Here is a 26,337-nt window from a genome sequence, read left to right as displayed (position 1 = left end):
CAGCAGCTACTTCTCACAGGAAAGGAGTTTTCTACTCCCCTCTTGTAAAGAGCCTCAGAAACCCGCCAAGGGCAGTTCTACTCTGCCTTTAGTGTCATTATGAGTCAGCACTGACTGGATGGCCGTGAGTTTGGTCTTTCTTTTAGTTGTTTAAAAACATACTAATAGAAAGGAATCTGAAAGGGATGCGCAAGGGGCTCTAACTCACAGAGTCTTCATTTGGGAGACAGAGAGAATTTTAAGAGATCGATTTGTGAAGAGACCTAAACAAGAACTAGGAGTTGGCCAAGGCAAGAGGCAAATAGGTAAATATCCAGCAAAGAGCCATAGAAAATATTAAGTCCCCGGGGTAGAAAAGAGCTTGGCACATTCTAGCAAATGAGTGAAAGTCAGAATGCTTGAAACCTATCAAGTCGAGGAAAGCAGTACCGCCATTGGCACCAAAGACACAGAGTGCTTAAAGGCAGGTCTTGTAAAATCCTAAATGCCAAGGAAAGCCATTGAAGAATGCTGAGCAGGGACACATCACGATTAGATTGTTGATTCTTTCTGGCTGCAGCGCAGAGGCTGGGTTGGAGAGGAGAAAAATTGGAGGCCAAAGCTGTTGAAATACGCATAGTGAGAGAAGAGAGCATTTTGGACTAAGATCTTGGCAGTGGGGATGGAGCCAGGTGGATGAATTCCAGGTCTATTTTGGAGGTGAAGTGGATAGAATTCAGTGAATGATTGGAAGTGGAGGTTGAGTGAGAGTGGGGTGTCAAAGATAATACATGATTCCATTACGTCACTCTTATTATATTTACTTCAGGGCACATAGAAGCCTTTCGAGGGAAGAGACACCAGAAAGAGGATACCATGAACGGGATCACCTATAGGGTGCAAGGCAGGCACTTTGGAGCCATTATCTAACCCTTTAGCAGATAGGGTCAGGGAGCTGGAAATGTTTTTCCTGGGAACTCACAGACTTGGAAGATTGTCGTAATTTTCAAAACACACCAGTTAGACCCAATTCCAATAAGCCCATTGATGGTACCACCCTGAAAAGACAAAACTGTTTATTGGAGGAACTGCCTTACTTCTCTTAAAGGCTGTTATTCAGTTTAATGGTAGCCAACGTGCCCTGCTGCACAAGACGGAAACCTTTATTCTAAACTACATGAAAGGATCATTGTTCATATGTGGGAAGAAACTAGCCTGTCTCCTAATGTTAAGACTATTGGTTTCTGTTTTACTTTGCTAAACACTATGTGGACTCAGGAGCCCTGGTGGCATCATGGTTGCATGTTGGACTGCTAGCCTCAAGGTCAGTAGTTTGAAACCCCCAGCTGCTCAGCTGGAGGAAGATGAGGTTTTTTGGGGGTTTTTTTCCTTCCATAAAGAGTTACAATCTCAGAAACCCACAAGGGCAGTTCTACCCTGTCCTAGAAGGTCACCACGAGGCATAATTTACTCAGTGGCAGTGAGTTTGGTTCATGTGTAGTCAAGGGCCCTTGGAAGCCCTTCTTTTGCTCAAGGAGAGAGAATGTCGGTGAGTGTTCATTGAGGAATTGCTCATCCATCTGTCCATGACATTGAAGAAAATCTATGCATCACGAATGTATTGCTTTCCTGACATAAATCATTCGCGGTCTCTCCTTTGGTTAAAAAAAAAAAGAGTCCTGGTGACCTCCCCTGGAAGATCCCAGTCATTGGAAGCCCAACAGGGCCACGGTTCGACTCTGACATGCTGGGGTATCTATCGTCCGTTGGAGTTGGCTCTCCAGCAACTGGTCATTTTCATTTTGGTTTGCTTGTGTGTTTGCATCTCTCCATGAGTCAGGTTACCCACCCTTAATCATATGTAATCATCTGTTTGGGGGGTTGAAAAGGTCCTTAAAGTTGGCTCAGCCACTTTATCTTTTATGCAAAGCAATGGGAACTCCCGAGGCTTCGAAGACCCAGGCCGACTCGTGACTGAGTCAGTCATGCGCCATTGCTGGGTCTCCATATCCACAACTGTACCACGGGTGGTTCAGGCACTGGGCTTCATCTGTGGGATCACCAGATAGATTCAGCCTGAGAAAGTAGGCCGGGCCCTTCGGCTTGGGTGAGGGAGTGAGTCACTCTCAGGGAACGCAGGCGCAGCCAGGTTTTGCCACGGGGCAGAGGGCACTCCGTAGGGAACAGATCACTCCTCTGAGCAAGCGGGACGTGGCCCATGCTCTCTGCATGCGGGGTCAAACTCACGCTTTCCATTTCTATTAGGCCTGAGTGTCGATATCAAAAATTGACATTTAACTGTGCCCAAAGCCCTACCACAAATTAAAATCAGGCCCCGAGTCTCTCTGGGGAAGATGTTTATTAAGCTGTAGGAAGACATCTGAAATGATACCAAATTAAACTTAAACCCCACATACCACACTTGTTTGAGAATGGGAATACAACTGCCTGGGGAATCGTGTAGGAAACTGAGCAAGCCCTCTCTTTGGCAAAATGCAAGGCCACTGGGAGAGGGGAAAGTGCCTTTGGAGAGAGACACTTCATATATAAACTCCTGTGTGGCTTTTAACTCATCATTTAAACCTAAACAAAATTTCCTTCGGACTGATCTTAAAGAGAAAACATGCTCTCTAAAGCCCCAAAGCAGAGCTGCCGACGGTTCCATTGTATTTATAAATACGCCGAGAAAGGCATTGGAAGACATTGCAGCGTAAAACAAGTCTATCCGAATGTAAACTTGAGTTTCAGGGTTTTACCTGGCAGGCAGCTAGCTATGTGCGTGTGGGGCCATGCTTCCGTGTCTCACATTGTGCCCCTGTGCACATAGAAGTCTGTGGGTGCTTGCACACGCTGGGTGTGTTGAGGCACGTAGTGTACCACGAGAGTTCAATCTCAAGAGTTTAATGACAGGGGTGGTCCTGGCCACTCAGCAGCCATGCCCAGTGGCTCCTTTCTGGCCAGCCCCTGAGTAGTTTGAAAAAGAACCAGGTCTGGTTGAAAAGTCCTTGGAGATCCTTGACTGCCAAGGGCAGAGTAAATGCCAAGTATCAATCTGGTGAACATTATTGCTATTATTTTATTAAGTATCTCAGATTAATATCAATTTAGCTTCATGATAAGTGTTCTCACAGTGTGGGAGAACTTGAAATGTAGCTCAGTGAAGCGTGCCCAAGGGAGCCCACACAAGTTTCCTAGAAACTCTATTCTCCTTCAAAGCCCCTACTCAAGTGAAGTTTCACTGATAAGTTGCCCGTGCCTAAAAAGCAGGATGCTCTTCCAAGGTCTCAGGGGCCTTGCCGAGGATCCTGCTTCCAGAAGACCAGACAGAACGGTCACCTGGTTAAGTTAGCCAGCAAGCCATGATGGGACTCTAGGTTGCAAACTCTCTTATATCGCAGTGCCCTCGAGTGGACGCCGACTCACAGTAGCCCTATCGGGGTTGGGTAGAACTGCCCCTGTGAGTTTCTGAGCCTGTCCCTGTTTGTGAAAGTAGAGAGCCCCATCTCTTTCCCGAGGTGAGGCTGGAGGGCTCAAACTGCCCACCTTGTGGGCTGCAGCTCCACACGTAACCACGATGCTGCCAAGAGTCCTCGTTGTTAAGCACTATCAAATAGGCGCTAACCCACAGCAGCCCCCATTGGCTACAAACCACGCATTGCTCACCCCTGTGCCGTCTTCCCCATTGTTGCGCCCCTTGGTGTACATGGAGGGTCTTCCAACCTGAGGCCCATTTTGAAGTCTGTATTCAGTACCAGTCTATGGTGAAGCGCACAGCTTTCCCTGGTGATAGTTTGCAAGAAGTCTGCCCAGGCTTGCTGCTTTCCTGCATCTGTCTTAGTTTAGAAGCTCTGAGCAAACCTATCCACCATAGATGACACACTGGGGGCCTCTCTTTTAGCAGCACAACACTACACAAGCCACTGCAGGACAGCAAGCTGGCAGATGCTTGGAGGTTCCTGAGGGCTCCCCAGCGCTCTGCTTCCAGGTGAGGGGGCGAGAAAGGCTGGCAAGGTGCTCTGAGAGCATCCACCCTGGGCCAGCACGCCCTGGAGACATCAGAGCCAGGGTTCCAGGGCGTGAGTGCTGAGACTCTGGAGCTCAAAGTCATGGTGCGACTGCCAGGCCCAAAAGAGAGAGACCCTGGGTATTTCTGAATCTCTTCTCCCTCCACATTGAGAATGATACAGCTTTCCTTTGTATTAAAAAAGAAGAAGACGTTTGCACTCACTTTTGTTTCTAAAGCAGATGAGCCATCTCTGGAATGTTCATCGAACCTCTTCCAAAGGCCGAACCCACTTCCAAAGATTATCTCCAGGGCTCCTCCCCCAGACCTGTGAGGTGGACGGGAGAGCCACGCGTGGACCGATGAGAAAACAGACACAGCCCATGAGTTACGCACTCTTGGTGCGTGCCGGAGCCAGGAGGCAGCCCCAGGCCCATGCCCTGCCCGCCACACAAGGCCGCTGTATCCCGTGTGCTCGTCAAGGGTGGCCGCCAGCAGAATCTCTCTCATTCCTGTCGGCCACTCTGACTGGAATAAGCGAAAATAATAGACCTAATTTAGGACTCGTCTCAGTCTGCCAGCTCCTCCTCCCCTCCGTAGACATCGTGCCAGAAAATTCTATTTTTTAAGAGCCTAATAAGAGGAAATTCCCAAACCTCAGTAAGCCATTTAATTGTTTTACACCATTCATTCTTGGGAGAGCTTCCTTTATTTTCTCTAACTTAAATCCCATGCGCCGCACATTTACTGCTATTCTTCGGCTTCAGCTGGGTTTGAAAGGAACGGGTTGCTCTTCTCTGGAGGTGACCACTTGGAAATGGGAATGTCATTTGGAAATGTCATCGCCCAGCCTTCTCGACTCCCTTTGCTATTGGCTGAAGAATTCTTGTTCCTTTTACTTTTCCACTTAAGTCTTCCTACCCGACCTTTTTAGTACTTTTCTGAGCTTCTCGGAAAACTTTTCCAAGTTTTCTCCAAGTTCCACCCGTGATGTTCAGCATTTGCTGGGCAGAGATTTCGTCAGGATCTCTCTAGTGCCAGTGGCTCTAGACTCGATTGAGACTCCTGGAGGCCCCTGGTGTGTCAGAGCTGAGCTGTGCTCCTCCGGACAGTTTGCGTGGCTGACTTTTCAGAAATAGATTGCCAGGACTTCCTGCCAGGTGCATCTGGGTGGGCTTGAATCTCCGGTCTCCGGGAGAGCAGCTGAGCATGTTCATCGTTTGTCCCGCACATGGGATTGGCTGTTTGCTGACTGTGCTGGTGAAGAGTCTGCAGCTCGGTGGCAGGGTGTCGCCTAGTGAGTTGGCTAAACCTGTGGGCTGCCCCTTCCCTTGTATGTGACCTTGGGGAATAAGCTGGTGTCTTAGCACTCCTGCCACTTCATCCTGAAACACAGAACTTGAAAAGTCGGGGCAGTTTGCAGCCTCAGCTTGCACTGTCCATGTCATGTGCCACTCTCCCCACCCCCCACCCCACTCCCGGCATCGCTGACACATCCCCCCTCTCCTTCTGTCATATCTGAGGAGCTAATAAATTCTAGTACCACCTCCTAAAGGGCTGAAATAATGCTGGTGAGTGGCTGGGTGGAGGGTGTCGTCAATTGGGTGTCCCAGGAGAGGTATGGGAAATCTGCCCCAGAGATGCTGCTGTGGGATTCAGAGGAGGTTTGGTAGAGGCATGAAATGAGGGTGAAGTTGGGAGACGCCTTGCAAAGCGCACAGGCCGAGGCAAGACTGCGTGCATGATACAAGAGGCCTTCTGTTTGCGCTGGAGGCTTGCAGCCGGAGCTGCGATTGCTCAGCTGCAGAATGAAGCTGCAGATGTGGACTGTGGGGACGGAGAGCTTGCGCTGGTGTGGATGCCTCCCCCCCCCCAGCACCATCATGACGCATCAAGGCGTGATCGTCGACGGACTGCAGAGTTAGGCGAAGGCTCAACCAACTTGCCATCCATCTTGGGGCGTGTGAGGTCGCCGTGCCCTCCAGGCTGCCCATGAGCTTTGGGGACCTCTCAGCTACTGCCTCGTATCCAGGCAAGTGCGTTAGTGAATGTTTCATGCATTATTCATGTGTGGCAAATGAATGCGAGCAGCAAGTGCATGTAAATGACAAGGCTCATAATCAGAAGGCCACTGATTTGTCCTGATGAAGCGAGCAGGAACCTGCTGAACAGCGCGCACACAGGAAGACATTTCACTTACGAGATGGCCTCACAGTGAGGCCTCCCCCCCCCCCCCACTGGCCAGATGCACGCCATTGATTTGAGCCTGCACTCTAAGTCATCTTTTATGTCTATGGATACGCACTTAACTGCTTTCTCTAATTGTAACTTTATCAATAATTGATGTGACTGAGAAGTTATCGGCTGACTGCAAAGCCACCGCTTCGCGTCTGTAAGGCGGCCCCTAGGCGAACAGCCAAGCTGCTCAGGCCCAAGCCTTCTTTGAAAAGGGCTTGTTGTGTGCTAGGTTTGAAATCAGATTTTCCGCAGACAGTCGCGCATCAGATCCCAATCCAAGTGTGTTTGGGGCAAAAGTGACTAGATCAGGCAGGCTGCATGATCACTTCAGAGCCCTGGTGCAGAAATCAGTCATTAAAGAGGGAAATAAATGTACCAATGTGCTTGACACGATGGATGGATGTGTGGATTGTGATAAGAGTTGTAAGAGCCCCTAATAAAATGATTGAAACGAAATAAAGAGGCCAGCAAAGAAGAAGGTTGATGTAAGAGTCTTAACAGAATGGCCGTAAATTCAGATCTCCCTCCTCTTTCCGTTCTTGCTCTCCATGCAACGCTGGAGACCACGAGGAAACATCTCCTGCGCTCCTGTCAATGCAGTGTGGGTAGACACGACCCTCGGTTGTTTTGAAGCTGTACTTTAAAGAAAAGGCGGCCAACTGTAGCATGAGGAGGCACCGGTGTAAAGATGGCAAAAGGGAGACACAGATTTACCTGGCCTGGTGCATTTCATTCTCACCTGCCCTGCTGGGGCTTCCAGAGGTGCTCCTGTCACTATCAGGCAGCCAGTACAAAGTAGGCGGGAGCTGTCTCACTGGCCCTGCTGAGGGCTAACTGGTACCTCCGAGTATGGAGCTCAGAGCATCACAATGTGGGCCTGGTTGCAGGGCAGGTGCCCAATCTTCAAAGCTGTGTATAGATTGGAGGCAGATGACTGCTGCTAAGCTGTTCTTGGCCTTTTCTTATGAAATGCTTAAGTGAGACTTTCTAATGGACTCTCTCTTCCTTGAGGCATACAACCAAATCAATGTAGTACTCAGCTGAAAATTGGAGTTTAATTTTAGGGGCCATGTTAAAAAGTACAGATTACCTTGGTGTGTGTGTGTGTGTGTGTGTGTGTGTGTGTGTGTGTGTGTAACCATTGTTGCTTTTCAAGAGCCAAACCCAAACAAAACACACAAAAAAACTCACTGTCAGCAAGTCAGTGTGACTTAATGTATCTCCATTGTCTCATAGTGCCACGCTATAGGACAGGATAGAGCTGCTCGCTGTAAGTTTCTGAGCCTCTACACTGTTTTCAGAAATAGAAAGCTCAGTCTTTCTCTCGAGGTGTGGCTGGTGGTTTCGAACTTTGGGCCTTGTGGGCTGCAGCCCGTCGAATAAACACTACGCCACTAGGGCACCTCTCTTTACTTATGGCTTGTCAATCAGTTGTGTTGTCATCCCTCAGCAAAGACAACCATCTTTGCAGGGTCCGTTGCTAGTCTGAGATCCTTGCTATGTGTGTTTTCACGGTCCAAGGGATACCCGCTAAGCAAACACTAGGTGCTGTGGCACAGGTGGTTAAGCGCGTGGCTCCTAGTGAGGTGTTTGGTGGTTCAAATCTGCCTAGAAGCACCTTGGAAGAAAAACCTGGAAATCTCTGAAGGTGCTTCACCAAGTTTATGGGGAAAAAAAAACATCATCTTTTTATTCCATTTTCCATGAACTTGTTGAAGGCCCCTCATACTTCCAAAAGGTCACAACCATTGAGAACCCTGCGCACAGTTCTGTTGTGAAACACATGGGGTCGTCATGAGTTGGCATTGACTGGACAGCAACTAGTGCAGTAGATGCTATGTACTTTCTTACATTTCAGAAGTATCCACAATTGTAAGCAAGACCTATACAATCCCTGACTTATGAAGCTTATGGTCTAGTTGGGGAAAGACATGTAAAATCTCCATTCAAAATCAATTGGGATGCTGCCCCTACAGTGTTTAGGAGACCACAGAGCCCATGTAGATTATTTATCACCCTAGCCTCCCCAATTGAAAATTTGTAAATGAATGATTATCGCCTCACTTGCCGAACCAGGTTTCCCCCTCGACGTGGGAGTGTATACAGTGTCTGATGACCTTGAACTGTGTAGACGGGCAGGTACCAGAGTGTGAGACCTTAGAGCCTGTCAACTTCATTTACAGGATGATGAGCTTACTGCTATCTATGATGAGCTAGAGAATTTTCTGGTTTGCTTTGACCTTCTTCCTAGCTTTGGTTGGCAGAATGGGGAGGTAAAGGCATTGAGGAGCATGGGAAAGGTAGGTATTACTTACTGCTGAGTCAGCTCCAACTTAGGGAGGCCCGCATAGAGCAGAAGAAAGTGCTGTCCGGTCCTGTGCCATCTTTACAAGTGTAAGTGGAAGACTCACGTCCACTGTCGCGGCTTGCTTTGAGCGACTCTCGTCTAACCTGGGGGCTTATCTGCTAGCACTCTATTAGACAAGACGCTATTCTACTGTGATCCCTAGAGGTTCCATGGCTAATTTTGTGGAGTAGATTTCCAGGCCTGTATTCCCCATCTGTCTTAGTCTGAAGATTCCCCGGACATTTGTCCAGCCCGTGGGTGACTCTACTGGTAACTGAAACACTAGAGGTGTAGCTTTCAGCGTCATAGCATTCGGTGAACCTCCACAGAATGACAAACTGACAGGTGAATGGTGGCGGACACGGATGCGCATGACAAGGCTCTTTTCTTAGTCACCCAAAGAAATGCTGGTGCGAGCAGTTCCTGCAGGAGAACTCACGATCTTCAGCAGAGGTTCTTCCTTGAGCCTCAAGGAAGCTTGGGCAAAGGAACACGTGTTTCCATTGGATTATGCTGGCATTTTGCTGCCTTTTCTTAGGCTGACTATTTCTGCCGTTTTGTCTCAATTTCCTCATTTGCTAAAAGAGGAAATATTGCATTTGCCATTTATCTTCAGGAGCCTGGCAGTGAGACCGGGTGCAAAACATGAGCTCACTGAAGAAAAAAAAAAAAAGTTTCGAGTACCTGGGTGTCTTTTTAAATGTAGGCCAGACAGCTTTCTTATTTCTCACTTATTTATTCTGCTGGATTTTTGTCCTTGTTTTCAGGAAAAACAAGGTTCTGAGGACTGATGTCTGGGGGACTCGTGCCGTCCCATTGTGAGGAAATATTTTCAAGGGCCCTTTCTGAGATTGTTGGCGGGAAGGAACATGAAGTCATTTTGACTTCTGTAGTGTTGTGGTCAGAGGGACCCATCTGCTTCCATTGCAGGCTTTGAGACTCAGAAGTTCACGAGCTTCTGAAGAATCATTTACATGTCTTGTGCATGCTGGGTATTTTTATTGTATTAGATTGTAATTGTGTGGATTTTTTTGTTTTTGTTTTTTCTGTTTTTTTCATTGCCAAGGCTTGATGAGCTTTGAGATCCCAGGCTTAAGCCATGATTTCTTTAAAAATGGTGATTGATCTGTTATGTTTTGGAATAATAGCAAAAGCAATAACCAGGATCTCTTATTGAACACATTTAATATATCAAACAAGTATTAACTCTATTCTTTCATGAGGTTGGCATATAGGGTTGATCCTTATTTTACAGTTCAAGAAACTGAGACACCAAACCCAAATTCAAACTCTCTGCCATCAACTCGATTCCGACTCAAGTTAACCCTATAGGACAAGGTAGAGCAGTCTCAGTGAATTTCCGAGATTCCTTATAGAAGCAGAAAGCCTCATCTTTCTCCTGTGCTTCTCTCTCCATGAAGCATCTGATAGGTTTGAAGTGCTGACCTTTAGGAATGTGGCCCAACACATAATCACTACACCACCAGGGCTCCTTAAAACAGACACAGCGAGGCCAAAAAAACTTGCCCAGTGTTACACAGCTAGTAAGTTCCTGAGTTCATGATATTCATAGCCCATTATACTATATAATTATTGTCCATAGATGAAATTAAGGATATTTTTTCCATTTTACTTCGACTTCATTATCCGGACAGTTTATTTCCTTTACCAAAGCCAGAATTTTAGTATTCAGTTTTGGAGAAGAATGAGAATCTAAAGCATTCACCCCTTGAAAAGCGCCTTCTGCTAAGCCTGCAGGCGTTTGTGTGCCCTTCGTGTGCTCCGTAGTCCCCCATCTCAGAATGAAACTCGTTTGTCACATCAGGCCACAGCACTTCATGGAAGAAAACATTCGAATGAAGCACAGGCTTATTTTCATGAGCAAATACAAACATAGTGGGGAAAACTCCATCTGTGTGTGGAATTGTGTTGTGTTTAAACGGGTGAGAAGTTTGGTCCCTACAAGATGTAAATCCTCTTTTAATCATTTCTTTCTTTCTCTTTTTCTTTCCTTTTGGGGACGTCTAGATGTTGCATTTATTCACGTTTCCAACATGGTCTTGATCTTATCAAGTAAAAGGTTCCCTGCTCAATTTCACTCAATACATAAAGGGACACCCTGCTAACATGCTGGCTATAGTTTGGATATAGTATGGACAGGTGTAACCAGAGACGAATACCCTTACTTATTATAATGAATTTTATAGCCTAACTATATTTTGAATATCTAGATTTCTTTTGTTTTTTTTTTCACATTTTATTAGGGGCTCATACGACTCTTATCACAATCCACACATATACATACATCAATTGTGTAAAGCACATCCGTACATTCTCTGCCCTGATCATTTTCGAAGCATTTGCTCTCCACTTAAGCCCTTTGCATAAGGTTCTCTTTTTTTCCCCCTCCCTCCCTCATGAGCCCTTGATAATTTATAGATTGTTATTTTGTCATATCTTGCCCTATCCGGAGTCTCCCTTCCCCCTCTGCCATCTGTCTCCCAGAGAGGAGGTCACATGTGGATCCTTGTAATCAGTTCCCCCTTTCCAACTTACTCACCCTCTACTCTCCCAGTAGCACCCCTCACACCCCTGGTCCTGAAGGTATCATCCACCCTGGATTCCTTGTGCCTCCAGTTCCCATATGCACCTGTGTACAACCTCTGTGTACAACCTCTGTGTACAACCTCTGCCCTATCCAGTCCTGCAAGGTAGAATTCAGATCATGGTAGTTGGGACGAGGAAGCATCCAGGATCTGGGGGAAAGCTGTGTTCTTCATCGGTACTACATCGCACCCTGACTGTCCCATCTCCTCTCCCAATCCTCTCTGTGAGGGGATCTCCAGTGGCCGACAAATGGGCTTTGGGTCTCCCCTCTGCACTTCCCCCTTCATTCACTATGATGTATGTATGTATATATGTGCCAGTTTAATAAAAGAAAGTATTCATGCATCGAGGGAGTGCTTGAGTAGAGGCCCAAGGTCCTTCCGCCACCTTAATACTAAACCTATAAATATAGACACGTAGATCTATTTCCCCATCCTCATGTACATGTACATGTCTTTGTCTAGACCTCTATAAATGCCCTTTGACTCCTCTTTCATTTCAAGTCCTAGAATTAGACTTTTGACTGCTTTGAGGGGTTTTGCTATAGCCGATTACCAGGTGCCTCCATTAGACAGACGACGAAATGGTTAGAGTCCCAATGCCCCCATTCAGAGGTCCCTTCCCTTGACCCAGTGGTCCTGCTGCAAGGCCATCTGACTCTACTGCCCTGTGGCCTACCGTGTTCTCTGCCATTTTACTGCTCTGAAGATTTTAAAAATTCCCTTCAAGTCTTTATTATAAGTATTATTTTCATCTGCTGAAGATTTCTTAAACATCGGTGGCCTGGATTTTTTTTTCTTTCACTTTTGTTGTTGTTGTTGTTGCTGTAGTGGTGGTTGTTAGTTGCCATCAAGTCACCTCCGACCCCATGTGTCCTCAGTAGAACTGTGCTCCGTGGGCTGTGGAGGTGTGGTGGGTAAGCGCCAGGCTGCGATCTGCATGGCTGACAGTTAACCACCACTAACAGTCCAGAGGGAGGAAGACTGAGCTTTCTAGTCCAGTAAACAGTTACAGAGACCTATCGCTGTGAGTCAGCATTAATTCAAGGGCAGTGAGTTTGACCTTAAAGATAGCTCCTCCAGATGAGTCCCAACCGCCAGGCTTTCTTTCAGCATTTAGTGGAGTGCTTTACCAGCCAGCCAGCCGAGCCCAGTTGGTGGTATTACTTGCATAAAGTTGTCCACTTTAGTCATTTAAGTGGACAACTCTGTGACATTAGTTGCTGATCTTGTTGTGCATGGGATTGTCATGAGTCGGGGGCCAGACTGACAGTAGTTCACATCAGCAACAATTACCTGTGTGGCTACCACCATCCAGCGCCAACATGTTTTCATCTTCCCAAATCACAAAGGCTTCCGTGATCTGATTTGGGTGCCGACACTTTTCTTCCATATTTCTAACCTAATTATTATTTTTTTTATTGTGCTATACTCATTCCTCTGCCTCATGCCTGGCCTCTCAGCCTGACCTCCTGTCCCTGTCGTCTACTGAACAGTCCCACGGTACCCCTGACCACCTGGGAGGGAGGAGCAGTCTGCAATGATGCGCCTGAGAGCCCCCTAGAGTGGAAACCATCTCTTGGGGCGGGGGGGAGTGAAGACATCAAATCGCTTGCTAGGGTACCTATCATTCTGTCACGGACAGTGAAAACATAGTCTGTCACACTTGACATTTTAATTGAAAGAAAAGCTTACATAGGTTTCAGCCGTAAGCAGTATGTTTATACAAGTGTATAAAGAGGAATAATCTGTCAGCTTGGAGCACTCTTAATGCTACCGGACTCCGTTTAGTAATTGAACAATCCAACATGAGCTCACACATCTTACCTTGTTCCATGGCTCAATAAGTTTTAGTAGAAATACTTTAGCTGGAGGCACATGGTTATTAACAAGGAGGCTCGGCTTGCTCAAAGTCTGGAATTATTAGCTCAGGGCAACAAGCCTGCACTGGAGAAAGACTTGGGTCTTTGTTTTCACAACTTTACTGCAATCTGCAACCTTATATTCTGAATCTAACTGATGTCTTGGGTGGGAAGGTTTCCTTTCTTTTTTTTTTTTTTAAGGTAGAAAACATCGTTTTACATGGTTGAGTGATTTCTCATGGTAGCAGTGCTGCAGTGTTGTATGGCTTCATGGGAAGTCCAGTGAGCAGTGTGAATATCAATGGCAATGGCCCGTGAATTTATTTTAGCATGAAAAAAATCAACGATACTTAGTTATGGGAGCCACCAAGGTGCGAAGGGGAGCGCCCTATCTAGTGTAGTGAGTGTAAGTCCTGCCCTTTTTTCACGACCCATGCATCCTTTGACACCTTGAAATGTTGCCGATATTAGCTGAAATAAACCTCGTGTTATCTCCCGGACAAAATGGAAGTAATACGACTTTATCGACCACATTGGCTTATTTCAAAAGACCTGAGATGAAACCCAAACCAAATCCCTTGCCACTGAATTGATTCCAACACATGGAAGCCTCCCAAAAGGTTTCCATGGCTGTAATTCTTGATGGAAGTTGACAGCCACCTCTCTTGCCTGCAGTGTCACTGGTGGGTGGAGTGTGGCTGGCGGCCAAGTGCTTAATCACTGAGTCACTAGGGCAACGACATGAAATCAGGCATGTGAAAATACTCTGCCTGGAGCCATTCATTGTGCAGGTGCTATGTAAAACTTCCCCTTACTGCCATCAAGTCAATGCTGACTCATCGTGACCGACCTGGCTATTAAGCAGTATACGCTTGGGCTGCTAACTGTAAGGTCAGTGGTTCAAAACCGCCAGCTGCTCTCTGGGAGCAAGATGAGGTTTTCTACTTCCTTCAAAAGTTAGCGTCTCAGAAACCAACAGGGGCAGTCCTGCTCTGTCCTATGGGGTGGGCCCTGTTGATTCCGAATGCACGCAATCGCAGTGGGTCGGTTTTGGTTTCCTCCAGTGTACACACAAGGAATTAAGAGAGTGGGCGTTAAGTATTCTGGGACCGCGCTTGCTTCAGTGATCTATCTGAATATTCCGGACCAATTACTGGACCCTGAACCAAGCGACACCGATCATGACCTCAGTCCTTTGTGAACCTGCTTATTGGCAGTCTTGGATTTTATAATTTCTGACTAATTTTGGTAGTTTTAAAAGCCCCAGCAAGAAACCTAGAAATCACACCTATATTGAAAGACAGAGGCTGGGGAGGTAAATTGCAACGTTTGCACAAAAAAAAACTCAGAATTGTTCAGAATCCGAACATACAAGGATCTCAACTAATCATTTCCCTCTCCAACTATGCCTTGCTAATTGGCCCAATTGGTAATTATTATGATAATCCAAGGGGGCCCAGAATCCTGGAAGGCTTTCTTAATTAATGAGGAAATACTTGCTATTTTAAAACCTAGTGATCTGTGCATATTGTGGAAATCACTGACCTAATAAGAACATTGAATTAAATAAAACATACGAGTCTCCAGCTAGTCTTTACAACTGAGCCTTTTCCATACACTTCTGGGAGCAATGGAACTTATTTTTAATTTAATTCCTTTTGCGTCTCAATAGCTCCATCAAGTTGTTAAGTTGGTTTTTGTTTTTATTAAAACTAACACCACTGATAAAAACCGATAAGCAAGATATTCTAGTGTGTAAGGTTGGAGCCAAATCTTAAATGACAAAGACTATGCTGCCCCTTGGTCATGACCTTAATACTGCACATCAACATCATAAAGAAATGTTTGAAACTGTCCTTCCTATAAAATCCTTGCTTGTCCCGAACCATCTATCCTTGACGAATTCTCCCTTAAGACGACAGGCATGTAAAATGCTCGTATTGCATTTATTTATCTCTGTCTACTTGTATATTTATATAAAACGATTGATTGATGATTAACTATATGTAGGAGTGTTCTAGTTACAGATTGTGGAAACTTTGTTTCTCTTAATGAAGCCAGAAGTCTTAGACTTCGAAGAATTAAACATCATGTGTTTTGATATGTAGCTTAATTTTTCAGGTAAAGCTCCAAACAAACTACTGAGACTAGAGAATCTAAAATTAAGGTTGCCCGTTGTCTAAGCTGCATGCTATACCTATCTGATTTGGACTATCACCTTTCCCCCACTCTGATAGATATAGCCTTTAAGTAAAAGAGCCCCAGTGGCATACTGGATTATGTGTTGAGCTGCTCACTGCAAGGTCAGTAGTTCAAACCCACCAACCACTCCAAGGGGAAAAGATGAGGTTGGCTGCCCCTGTCAAGATTTATGGTCTCAGAAATCAAACAGGGTAGTTCTACTCTTTCCTATTGGCCACTATGAGTCAGTGAGTTGGGTTGGGCTTAAGGTCACAATTTCAGAGCAATTGAAACCAGCAATTTTCTAGAACTGTAAAACCTAAAGGGCTTTTAAAGGCCCTTTCAAAATCATTCCCTTAATTCAATGCCAATTCTTAGAGTTCCTATGGGCCGGGGTACAGATGCCCCTATGGGTTTCTGAGATTGTAACTCTTTACAGAAGTGGAGAGCCTCAGCATTCTCCCTTGCAGCTGCTGGTGGCTTTGAAATGAAGTGCCAACCTTGCAGTTAGCAGCCCAACACATAACCACCACGCAATTCTTTTCAAAGCCTCTGCTATTGCTTACTGTTAATCTGTACTCCTGAGCTCCTGATAGCACATGCAAAGAAATACTTGTAGTGTTTCGTTGGGTTCATTGAAAAGACACATTCCAACAAACTATGACCGACAAACTATGGTAGAAATAGTGTGGGAGAAAGACAAGGCTTCCTATTTTACTATCTTGGGAACCCACAAGGGAAGTTCTGCCCTTTCCAGTGGGGTCTCTCTGGCTCAGAATTGACTCGATGGCAGTGAGTTGTGAGATCTGTATATCTATCAGATATACATTCTACTGGCAGTAAAACAAGGTCTAATTTGTGTACATAGACATACTCCATGTGCAGAGGCTTCATAGTCCCGTGGGTTATGTTTTCATATACTCTCTTATAAGTGTATTCAGACTGACTGATTCCTGACTATTCCTTAGGCGATGTGTCTGACTTTAATCACTAGCTGTATTTCCAAAGACATTCTGCCAAAAAAAGAGTGGAAAACTTAATCTTCTTTGGAATTATGGCAGGAATTTGAAGGAAGCCTTGCTAGTGTTCTTCCCACATCTCAGGCCCCCACTTCTCAGCCTTTCTCCATGAGTCACCCATGGGTAGCCAATCGGTTTTAGACAAGAGGCTCCTCATGGTTTTGCAATGGTGCTCTGGCACGGGCTGCGGTGGGGAAGGTGCTTCCGTGAAACACCTAAAGGTCGCTGTCTCCTTAAACCGTCTCTGTCTGCAACTGCTACCCAGTCTGAGAGAGGTTGGGGTTTGTGTTTGTTTGTTTGGTTGGTTTGGAGAAAAGGCATTCTTTCTTGAAGCCCTGATTTATAGTGCGCCACTCGGGATAAGGTTGCTTAACCTGACTCTGAGGTCCTGAGAGGTTTTTGTTTGTTTGTTTTTGTTTTATTTGTTTGTGGCTAACATCTTTAACTTAACAGTTTGATACTTTCACAGCTCCCCTGAGCGAAAACCTCGGGAGATGGAGAATGTAGCCAGGGAGGTCACTTGTTTGCCATTTTTAATAAATACAAACAATTCCCTTTCCCCTCAGCCCCACATTCCCTGACTTATTAAATCAACTTAAGGCCCTTAAGAGGAAAAAAAAAAAAAAAAGGAAAAGAAAAAAAAATCTGGCAAATTGAAGTAAATGCTCAAACTCTGCACTCCCCCGAGGATGCTTACCCAAGTCCGACAGGTCAGGCCCAAATCAGTTTCTGTCAAACAGCCTAACACCTCGAGTTATTATAAAATGAGTGATTGGTAATTGGGGGCCGAGCCCCAGCCTCTCACAGAGAAAGGCCCCAGGGACCAGCGCAGTGCCATGAACCACAAGCCCGTTTATTAGTGTCCTGGCTTGTTTGGTTTGGTTCCCCCACCCCACCCCCACCCCCTTACGACAGAGAACCACAGAGATGTTGAAATGGATTTCGGTTGGGATTTCATGAATGAAGTTTGCTCTGCCCGTTCCGGAGAATGAAAATGTTCCTGAGCCAAGCGTGGCAAAGCCGCCTCGCGGCGGAGGTGTGGTCGAGGGTGGCGCAGAGACCCATCAAGTAGGTGCAGGCCTCACCTTGGAGACAAGCCAGGGGTCAGAGGCCTCTGAGAAAATGCTGGGTTTTACCCCAACGTCCCTTGCCCGTAGTGTGGGGCCAGTAGGAGACTGACCGACCGACCGACTCTCTGTCTACTGAACACCAGCGAGATAACAGAGTCCAGGAAGTGGAGTGGAATTTGATGTATTAACCAGGAAGCAGCAAAGGAAATCAGGCTGGTGTTTTATTTGTTATTATTTCCCTAATATCCTCAATTAGGTGGCTCTCGCTCCAGTGGGTCTGATCTGCTGGCCACGTGACGGTGTGGGCTCTGCTGGTTCTGGAAACCGGAACGCCGGGCACTGCGTCTCCTGCCCAGGGCACCGGGCCTAATGTGACTTCTTCTCTGTTTCCAGGCCTGTTCCAGGCTCTCTATCTTCTCTGCTACACCTCCACAACAGACAGAGACAGCCCATGCCAGCCTCCATGCCCGGGACCCTGCCCAACCCCACCATGCCCGGCTCTTCGGCGGTCCTTATGCCAGTAAGTGCCCCACGGTGCGCCTCACTTCCCTGGGACATGCTGCTCTCCTGGCAGGAAAGGCAAGGCGAGGGTCTTGGCTCACTGGGAAATCCCTGGGGGGTGCAAGTGGTCCACATGCTAGTTCACGAACTGAAAGGTTGATGGTTCCAGCCCAGCCCGAGGGTCTGCTTCCGAAAGGTCAGCCATGGAAAAGTCGGTGGGTGTGGCGCAGCGCTCTGCTCTGGCACGCATCCCCTCGTTGGAAGCGGCTCCATGGCAACCGTTACTTGTTGCTGTGTCACAGCTGGCCAAGAAGACAGCTTCTTTTGAATGGAGAATTGAGCCCGCTGCCCTTTTCGCTGGAGGGCCTCCTCTGCCCTTCCCTGAGATGTGTTCGCTTTCATGGCCCCATCTTTCTGCTGCTGGCAAGTGAGCCTAAACACACACACACACACACACACACACACACAGCCCCAGGAAATGGGACACTGCTTTGTGACTCGTTAGGTCCACAGCTGGAGCTGATACCAGGTGACCTTAAATTGCAGCCAGTGGTCTAGACAGCACACAAGCAGTCTAGAGGAACGAGCATAGTGCAAACCTAGATCCATGCCTGTCGTGTTGTATGAACCACTTACGGAGCCTTGCTATGTGCTGCCCAGTTGGCTAAGCAGCACTGGAAACAGGCCTGTGGGGTAGACACCGCTACTGTGCCAAGCTTTTGAAGGCGAGCACGAGGCAAATAAGTTCCGCAGTGGAGAAGCACGGCGTTCCTCGTGGAGCTCTAGAAACCCTGGCCCCCAAGCCCACGCTCTCATCCACCGCAGGACCCGCGCAGTAGCTCCCTTTAGCTCGCAAAACAAACACATGTAGGAGGCCGGCAGTTCCCACCCCATCTTACAGATGAGAAAGCAGAGGCACCGAGGGACCCCGTGACTTGGCTCAGGTCACATAGCTGGCAGGTCATCCTGTCAGGATTTAAACCCAGGTAGACTCACTCCGGAAGTCTCACTCAGTCATCGTTAGAAGACGATGTGTAATCGTTAGATAGCTAAATGGAAAAGGAGATGCAGGGTACATTTTACCTCTTATCCCGAACTCCTTAGGATCAATCTCAAAAAGAAAAAAAAGCTCATCTTACTCTTCACAGACCACAACAGGTCTCTAAAGCCCAGTAACTTCTGTGACTTTTGTATCCACGCTGCCACTTACAATACTTTTCACGAGTAACCATATTACAATATCGCGCAGAGCAATTTGGCTTCTGACTGGTTCCTGTTCACTTTGTTATTTCACCCCCTAGAGAGGGGGTGTATGGTAAGAGTAACCTTTGTTGTACCCATGTTACAGATTAAAGCAAACTACAACCCACTTTACCAATGGCGTTGTGTCATGTCACGCAGCTTATGAGTAAAGAATTGAGAGCAGAATTCACATCTCAGCTCATGCTGAGCGGTTCAGATTAACCCCCCTGGAAGAGTCACTTGCTCCTTGGTGTTCAGTGTGGGTAGGGAGCTTGGGACAGAATGGCCCTAGTTTGGAGAAATGTACCTCGTGTCCACTGTAGATACCGGATAATGTAGAAACAGCCTTTGCAAAATCGACCCAGAAGGACAAATTGAGCCAGTCAACTTTAATTGCGTTTCTCCCCTTAGACCTCCTTGGATGCAGAAACTAGTGCCATCGATGCACTAGTGTGTGGACACTCCGGCCACTTACTGCTTCCCTTGGCTCCCTTGGCCTTCACTTAGGCTCCAAATGCCACTTGCCCAAGACTAGCTTCTTTTTAGGTATCTCTATGCATGTAGCAGGAAAGTACCACCATAGTGACTGCTCCCGCCCTCCATTTGGCTAAAATATTTCCCATTCTCAGGGGGGCTAAGGTGGACACTTGGGCTGAAAGAGCACAGAAAAAAAGCCAGTATCTTCCCATCATTTTGTCATATGACTGGGCTTCCTGTTGATGCTTCAGGATAGAAGCCAAAGTTCCCTTGCCTGCTCAAGAGTCATTGTAGACCGGAGTCAATGTGGTCATCCCAACGGGAGCTTCCCACTCGGTCCATGATGTGTGCGCACTTATCTGACAGTGAGTGTCAGTTGAGAACAGTGCTTCTCAATCAGGTCCCTTTTGTTCTCCACTTCACCGCAGCCCCAGTCTCAGAACGATTCGTTCTTATGACATGGCCCTAAGGACGCTCACCTTCATGAAGAGATCACTGAAGATAAGGGTACTAGAGCAAAGTGTGGTAAAAATGCATTTTTAAGACCGTGATGGCAGCCCCCTTTGAATACTCGACTTGATTAACTTTGCTAAAGCCAGCATGTTGTGAGTTCGGGGAATAAATAGTCAAGCTGGTACCCGTTGCCATTGAGTAGGGCCCCAACTCCTGGTGAACCTTTGATCAAGCGAACAAATCATCCTTATGATCGGTTACAGATATGGCTATCGTGAGCCACAGGATCTTTAACTAGCTGATTTTCAGAAGTAGATAGTTAAGCCTTCCTTTCCAGAGAAATAGTCATGGACTATAAGTTTCCTGGAAAAAAAAATCAAACTGCTGTTGATGTCTGGATCCAGAGGTGGCAAATGCATGGCACTAACCACTCTGTGGTAGAACATAACTAGTAACTTGGAAGACTTACATATTCTGGAAGATCTTCCTTTGGAAAACTGAAGCCGAGAGATCCTTTGGGCTTTAGCGATGCTCTAGGAGGGCTTACCAATGAGAATAAGGCACCAGAGGGCATGTCAACTCACCTGTGCATCCAGAGTTGGGAAGCAGGACTTATAAGCCATTAGCACTACTTCAAAAGTATGCGCCCTTAGGTTGCTTGGAGGCTTGGCGGTACACTGGATTGTGTGCGCGCACGTTGAATTTTACTAAGTTGAAAAGGCCCAAACATCTTGCTGAAGTGTTCTGGAATGTAAAGGAACTTCTCCTCCAAGCTGTCCTTGAAATAGTTCACCCAGCATACACTGCTAGACCACTGATAAGCTAATGAAGGAGAAGGTAAGGCCCGTGGTGCAGTAGTGTCACGGAGTATAGCCAGGACTCTCTGAGAAGGATTTTAATCAGCACTTTTGCTAATCCTCAAACTAATGTCATGATCAGATCACCCGGCCCATGAGGTATAGACACAGCAGACATTAAAGAGTCGTAGAATCTAAACAATGCAGGGGACCTGAAAAGGGGCCTTTAGTTCAACCATTTCTCTGAAAAGGAACTCTGGCAGACCTGTGTGTTAGGCAAGGCCAGTGGTTCAAACCCACCAGCCACTGTGCAAGAGAAAGATTTTTGAGACTGTCTGCTCCTTTAAGAGTCGCAGTCTGGGAAAGTCTATATGGGCTTGCTATGAGTTGACGTGAACCAGACCGGAGTGGGATTGGTGGTGGCACCTCCAGCGCTTCACTGTATGAGATTTTCATGGCCACTTTCTGGAATACCTGTGGGGATCAGCAACTCCAGTTTTCCAAGATCACTTAGGCTGTGCTGGGAGTGAAACCTGGGTCTCTGAACCTTTTGACCTTTGTTTGGTGTTACCATTTGACAAAAAACGGACAGCCTCGTGGAAGCATTTTCCTTTCCTGAGACAAACTCATATTAAGTAGTCTTATTTTAGTTGAGTTCTTTGAAAAGTATTAATTCCCCACTGAACAGAAACTGTCATTCATCAGACACACCCATCCTGGACTAAAATAGAGGGTTTCTTGCATTTCTCTGTAGAGAGGACATTCTAGAGATAAAGATGCCAGGACTTGATTTGGGTGATGTAAATTCTAAACACAATGACAGGCCAGTGGAAGGACAAGGTGGGAGAGACCTTCATATGTCATACAGTGCGTGTCCTCAATGGCTTGGTCACCTCCCCCAGGTCCTTTCCCTGCTGTGAGCCCTCAAACAACACCTACAAGTGTCTCTTGATGACCTGACCAGGGAAGAGTTAGAGACGCCAACTCAATTCTCTGTGCTGGGTCATTGTGATGGTGTTTGTTTGCTACTGAGATCAGGACTCCCACCATCTTTGAGACCACTGGTATTCAGAATTACTTTGGACATTTGTTTTTGACCTTCTTACCCAAATGGTCCATGTTTACTGTATACAGTTGAGAGAAGGAAGATATAGATCATTAGAGATAATCCTTTGATATTAGTGTTTTTTCCTATGCACATCGTTTCTTCTTGACAACAGTAGAAGTGACCATGGTTAGTGGTTGTGATATGTCCACAAAAATGGAGATAGCCTGTAATTTTCTTGAAATTACACCCAGTTCTTTGGACAGCACAACCCCGTCAAGTATGGGCCATCCCCCCTAGAGCAGTGGCTCTCAACCTGGGGGTCATGACCCCTTTGGGGGTGAACAACCCTTTCACAGGGGTGTCCTAAGACTATATTTCCGGTGGTCTTAGGACCCAAAAATACCGCTCCTCTATCCATCTCCAGGCGGGTCTGCCTACATGCAGATACGCCCACATACGGGTCACCACAACATGAGGAACCGTATTAAAGGGTCAGGTCACGGCTTTAGGGAGGTTGAGAACCACTGCCCTAGAGAAAGCACAACTTTGGAGGCTTCATATATGTGCTGGCATTTAAGACTTTGAAGTGTATCGCTGACGCTCGGCCGAGTCTCAGGAGTTGTTGAAAGAAATGCTGAACCGATCTCTGGAAAGAGAAATACAGGTGTGAGACAGACTGCCTTCGCTGGACTTCTAATTTTGTTGCTTTTCTTTGCCTTAGATGGAGAGACAAATGTCTGTGAACTCCAACATCATGGGGATGCAAGGGCCAAATCTCAATAACGCCTGTGCCTCTCCCCAAGTCCAGCCCATGCATTCAGAAGCCAAGATGGTGAGTACGCGTACAATTGCCCTTTCATGATATCCGGACTCTCTGGACTTCCACTCGGTCTCCAAAATTCTGGTGAACGTAGGCCATTCAGTCTCTGTTTCCTTGAACAGGTCCTTCTGTGGAAAGGTAGTGGAGAGATTGGCTCTTTGAGGCTATTGGCTATTACTGACCCTTGGCGTGGAATAGTCATTTAACAAGTGTTGGATCAGCGTGTGGTGTCGGCGACAGTGACATTTGGAAGTTCTGGAAAATTCGTAGGCGTTGGGGTGGAGGCACCCAAGCATGCGTGCATTTGCTCAGACGATGAAATAAAAAGAATCTAGGCTTTCTGTTCCTTCAAGGTAGTGACAATGCGATACCTCTCTCCCCGGATCCCGCCCCAACCCCCACCCTCACCATATCCACTGCAACAGGATCCTGAAACACCTACTATTATAGAAATAGTTTACATTTTTTTGTAATAATTGCCAGATGTAACACTGATATGAAAAGACCAGAGACTGCTTTGCTTAGACCAACGGTTCTCAACCTTCCTAATGCGGCATTCCTCTAATATAGATCCTCATATTTTGGTGACCCCCCAACCATAAAATTATTTTCATTGCTACTTCATCACTGTCATTTTGCTACTGTTATGAATCAGGTGACCCCTGTGAAAGGGTCATTCGATCCCCAAAGGGGTCAAAACCCACAGGTTGAGAACCGCTGGCTTAGAGGTTAGCCGCAGCCACTCACTGAAAAAGACATGCTGTCAGGTGATAACCTTGCGTGGCTTTTAACATAGGGGATGCTGTCACAAGAAAACCAGTGTTTTCCATCCCAACAATATGCTCCTAAACATTAATGAAAGTGATGCTGGCCAGTCGCTGTGACCTAAAGCAAACGTGCTGGTTGGTTATATTTCATGGGGTCGTGCAAACTCTGAGCACCACAATTAGTCCGGTGTCAGGTGACAATGGAATACACGGTGGGGGGCGGGGGGGTTGAAAAAACTTGGGCTCCGTCATTGGATCTGGCTCCTTGGGGTTACAGCTCGGACCTACTTTAGGTTTGTGGACCCACAGCGGCACGCCCATCTGCAATGCTGAGCGTGAGGACGTGTGTTACTGACGGTCCGAAAGTACGCCATCAGTTCCTGAGTGGGAGTGGGGTCCCGTCCAGTGACTCCGTTTTCAATGACTGCAGGGGTTTTCTGGATGCCTGCGCTGGCCACTTTTCCCATGGAAACTTCGCTCCTTTTCCTTGCGGCTTCTTGACCCAAGGAAGCGCCGGAACTCCTAGTGCTGGCCCCTCTGGTCCAGAGAGTTCTCTTTGCTGGGCCATGGCCCTCATGGAGTGCCAGATGGCAGGGGCCCCTGCAGCCAAGCTCGTTAAAGCGTTTTGGAATCGGCAAATATTTTTTCAACTCCAGTGCCTCGGAGCCAAACCAAATACTTGCTGGCCGAGTAAAGCTCACACTGGCATGTTTTAGAGACCAAAGTAATGCTATTTACCTTTTTTTTTTTTTTTAAGGAAAAAAAAAACTGTGAAGGAACTTAGGAAAAACAAACCAGATTAAGTGACACATGTGCATGAAGCGATGCTCTGCCGAGTGGCGGATGGACTCCCCCAGCTGGGTTCCTTTGACTTGGTCTTGTTTGTTTCAGGGTCCCTGTCCCTGTGGAGGGATCATCTGGCCCATTTTAAGTAGATTCTGGAACACTTTTCTGAACCAGGTTCCTCTTCTCCTTGATTTTCATTGGGCCCAGTATCACTCCTGAACTCCAAGGTGTCCTACGCTCTGCTCTTGCCATCAAAGGACATGTTTCCCCAAATAGGAAGGGATGCGTGTGTGTGGAACGATATAACATCTAGGAGATGGCCAGTTGCTAGTGAGTGATTTCATCCCCAACCAGAGAGCAGTTACTCCGTGCTTAGGAAAAAGAAAAAAAATGCCTCGTCTCCAAAATGGTTATCAAGTTAAGGTACCGAGCAGACCTGCTACTTGGCTGATTCATGTTCCCAGTCAATGAGCGCTCCTGGGGCCAGCATGGGGCTGGGCCTCCGGGAACGCAGTTCTCCCCTCGGCCCCGGCTCCCATCCCTGCATGCATTGCTGCCAGGACATCAAGTCAAAGGAAAACATGGTCAGATTGACCGCTTACAGTTGAAATAATAGAATTTATTTCACAGTCTGGAAAAACGTTTTAAGTAGGTGGATTTTAACCTGTCAGGGAATATCTCTGGTCTTTTCTCATTCACTTGTTTTATTCACGGGAACAACTAGTCCCTGCCGTGTCCTCACTGTCCAGAACTTTCCAGCAGCTTTGGGCCATTCACATGGAAGCTTTGTATGAAGTGCAAGGTCGTGGAGGAGGGGCAAACTGAAAAGGTCCATGATTTTCACGTCCGCCAGCGCCTTCCCAGGGTTATGTGCACGGAGGCTTTGTTGTTGTACCTAATTTTCTTCCAGTGTCAGACTGGAATGGATTCCAGATTTCAGCTAAGACTCTCCGTTCGCTGTTTTCAAGGACTCTTGCGAAAAGGTCACGCACGGGCTATTGCGATCAATGCACTGGGTCCAAGCAGGCAAGTAACCAGAGAGTTACGGGGCGGGGTGAGCGGAGAGGGTCGTGTTGCTCACACAGTAACTCTGCAGACTTGGTCTCCTGTGGGTCGTGCTGTCCCTTTCACACTCTCTGCTGCCCACTGACAAAAACAATTGCTCCGAATCGCTGGTGAAACCTGGGCATCTTGCAAGCGGACAAAGGTCGAAGGCAGGCTTGCGCTCCCCTTGAGACCTTGTTAGAGGCTTGCTGACCATTGACGGCCCATGTGCATTCCTCGGCTTCTTTGCCCCCAAACCAGCCATTTCTATTGTGAAGAAGGAGCAGAATTGGTGTTGCTAATAAAGTCTACGGAGCAGGAGCCCAGTGGATGCTAACTCAAAATGCACGGCAGCCAGTGTTCTGGTCCGATCAGTTCCCTGGATAACACCGGTGGAGACTTAGATTACCCAGTGAGTTCTGTAGAAGAGAACTCCAGTGATCGGCTACCATTAAAATGCCGGCAAAGAAAACTCGATGGTGCTCTGATCTAATGTGGAACACATGGGGTCGCCATGACCCCAAATCGGTTCAGTGGCGAGGGCTCCGGGTTGGGGTTTCAAGTCTCACGCAGTGTACTTCAATGTACTCACGTCACAGTGGCACAAGCTTGTTTTATCCGAATTCATGGTAGATTAGAATTGGGCTTTAGGGAGATTTATTTTTTCAAGAGACCCGTGGGGCTGTCACTGTACAAGAGAGCCACACATTTTGGATTTCATTGGGAGTCAGAGCAGATGCGAAGCCGTGTGGTCCTTCCATCTTTCTGACCTCCGCAAACATTCTCCCTGCTGGATTCTGGGACTGGTGGGCATCTGACATGAGAGTGGGGTCAGCTAGAAAGGACATCGTTGGGTACTTGGTTGGCATTTTTAGCCCTCAAAGGGAAAAGAGGAGGCCTGGTAGCTCAGTGGTTAAATGCTTGTCTGCCAGTGGCAAGGTCAGTGGTTCAAGCCTGCACAGCAGCCACTGCACTGGAGACCGATGAGGCAGTCTGCTTTCATAAGCCCGATGGAGCTGCTCAAACGGTGGCGTTGCATGGGATGTTTATTGATTGGCTTCTACAAGTGGGTCGCCAGGTCTTTAGGTGGATGTCTC

At 47.1% G+C, this 26,337-nt stretch overlaps 1 protein-coding gene across 2 annotated transcripts in view; it reads left to right on the top strand.

The window, feature by feature from the left end:
- Positions 1–26,337, top strand: part of CREB5 (cAMP responsive element binding protein 5) — a 491,776-nt gene that overhangs the window by 355,509 nt on the left and 109,930 nt on the right. For both annotated transcript variants that reach the window (XM_075558234.1, XM_075558233.1), the window contains exons 6-7: positions 17,699–17,825; positions 22,545–22,655. In XM_075558234.1, the coding sequence (XP_075414349.1) occupies positions 17,699–17,825; positions 22,545–22,655 (238 nt within the window). The remainder of the gene's footprint in view (positions 1–17,698; positions 17,826–22,544; positions 22,656–26,337) is intronic.

Source organism: Tenrec ecaudatus, chromosome 9, assembly GCF_050624435.1.
Source record: "Tenrec ecaudatus isolate mTenEca1 chromosome 9, mTenEca1.hap1, whole genome shotgun sequence".
Taxonomy (NCBI): Eukaryota; Metazoa; Chordata; class Mammalia; order Afrosoricida; family Tenrecidae; genus Tenrec; species Tenrec ecaudatus.
The sequence above is the reverse complement of the archived record's forward strand: the minus strand, read 5'-3'. Positions and strand labels throughout refer to the sequence as shown.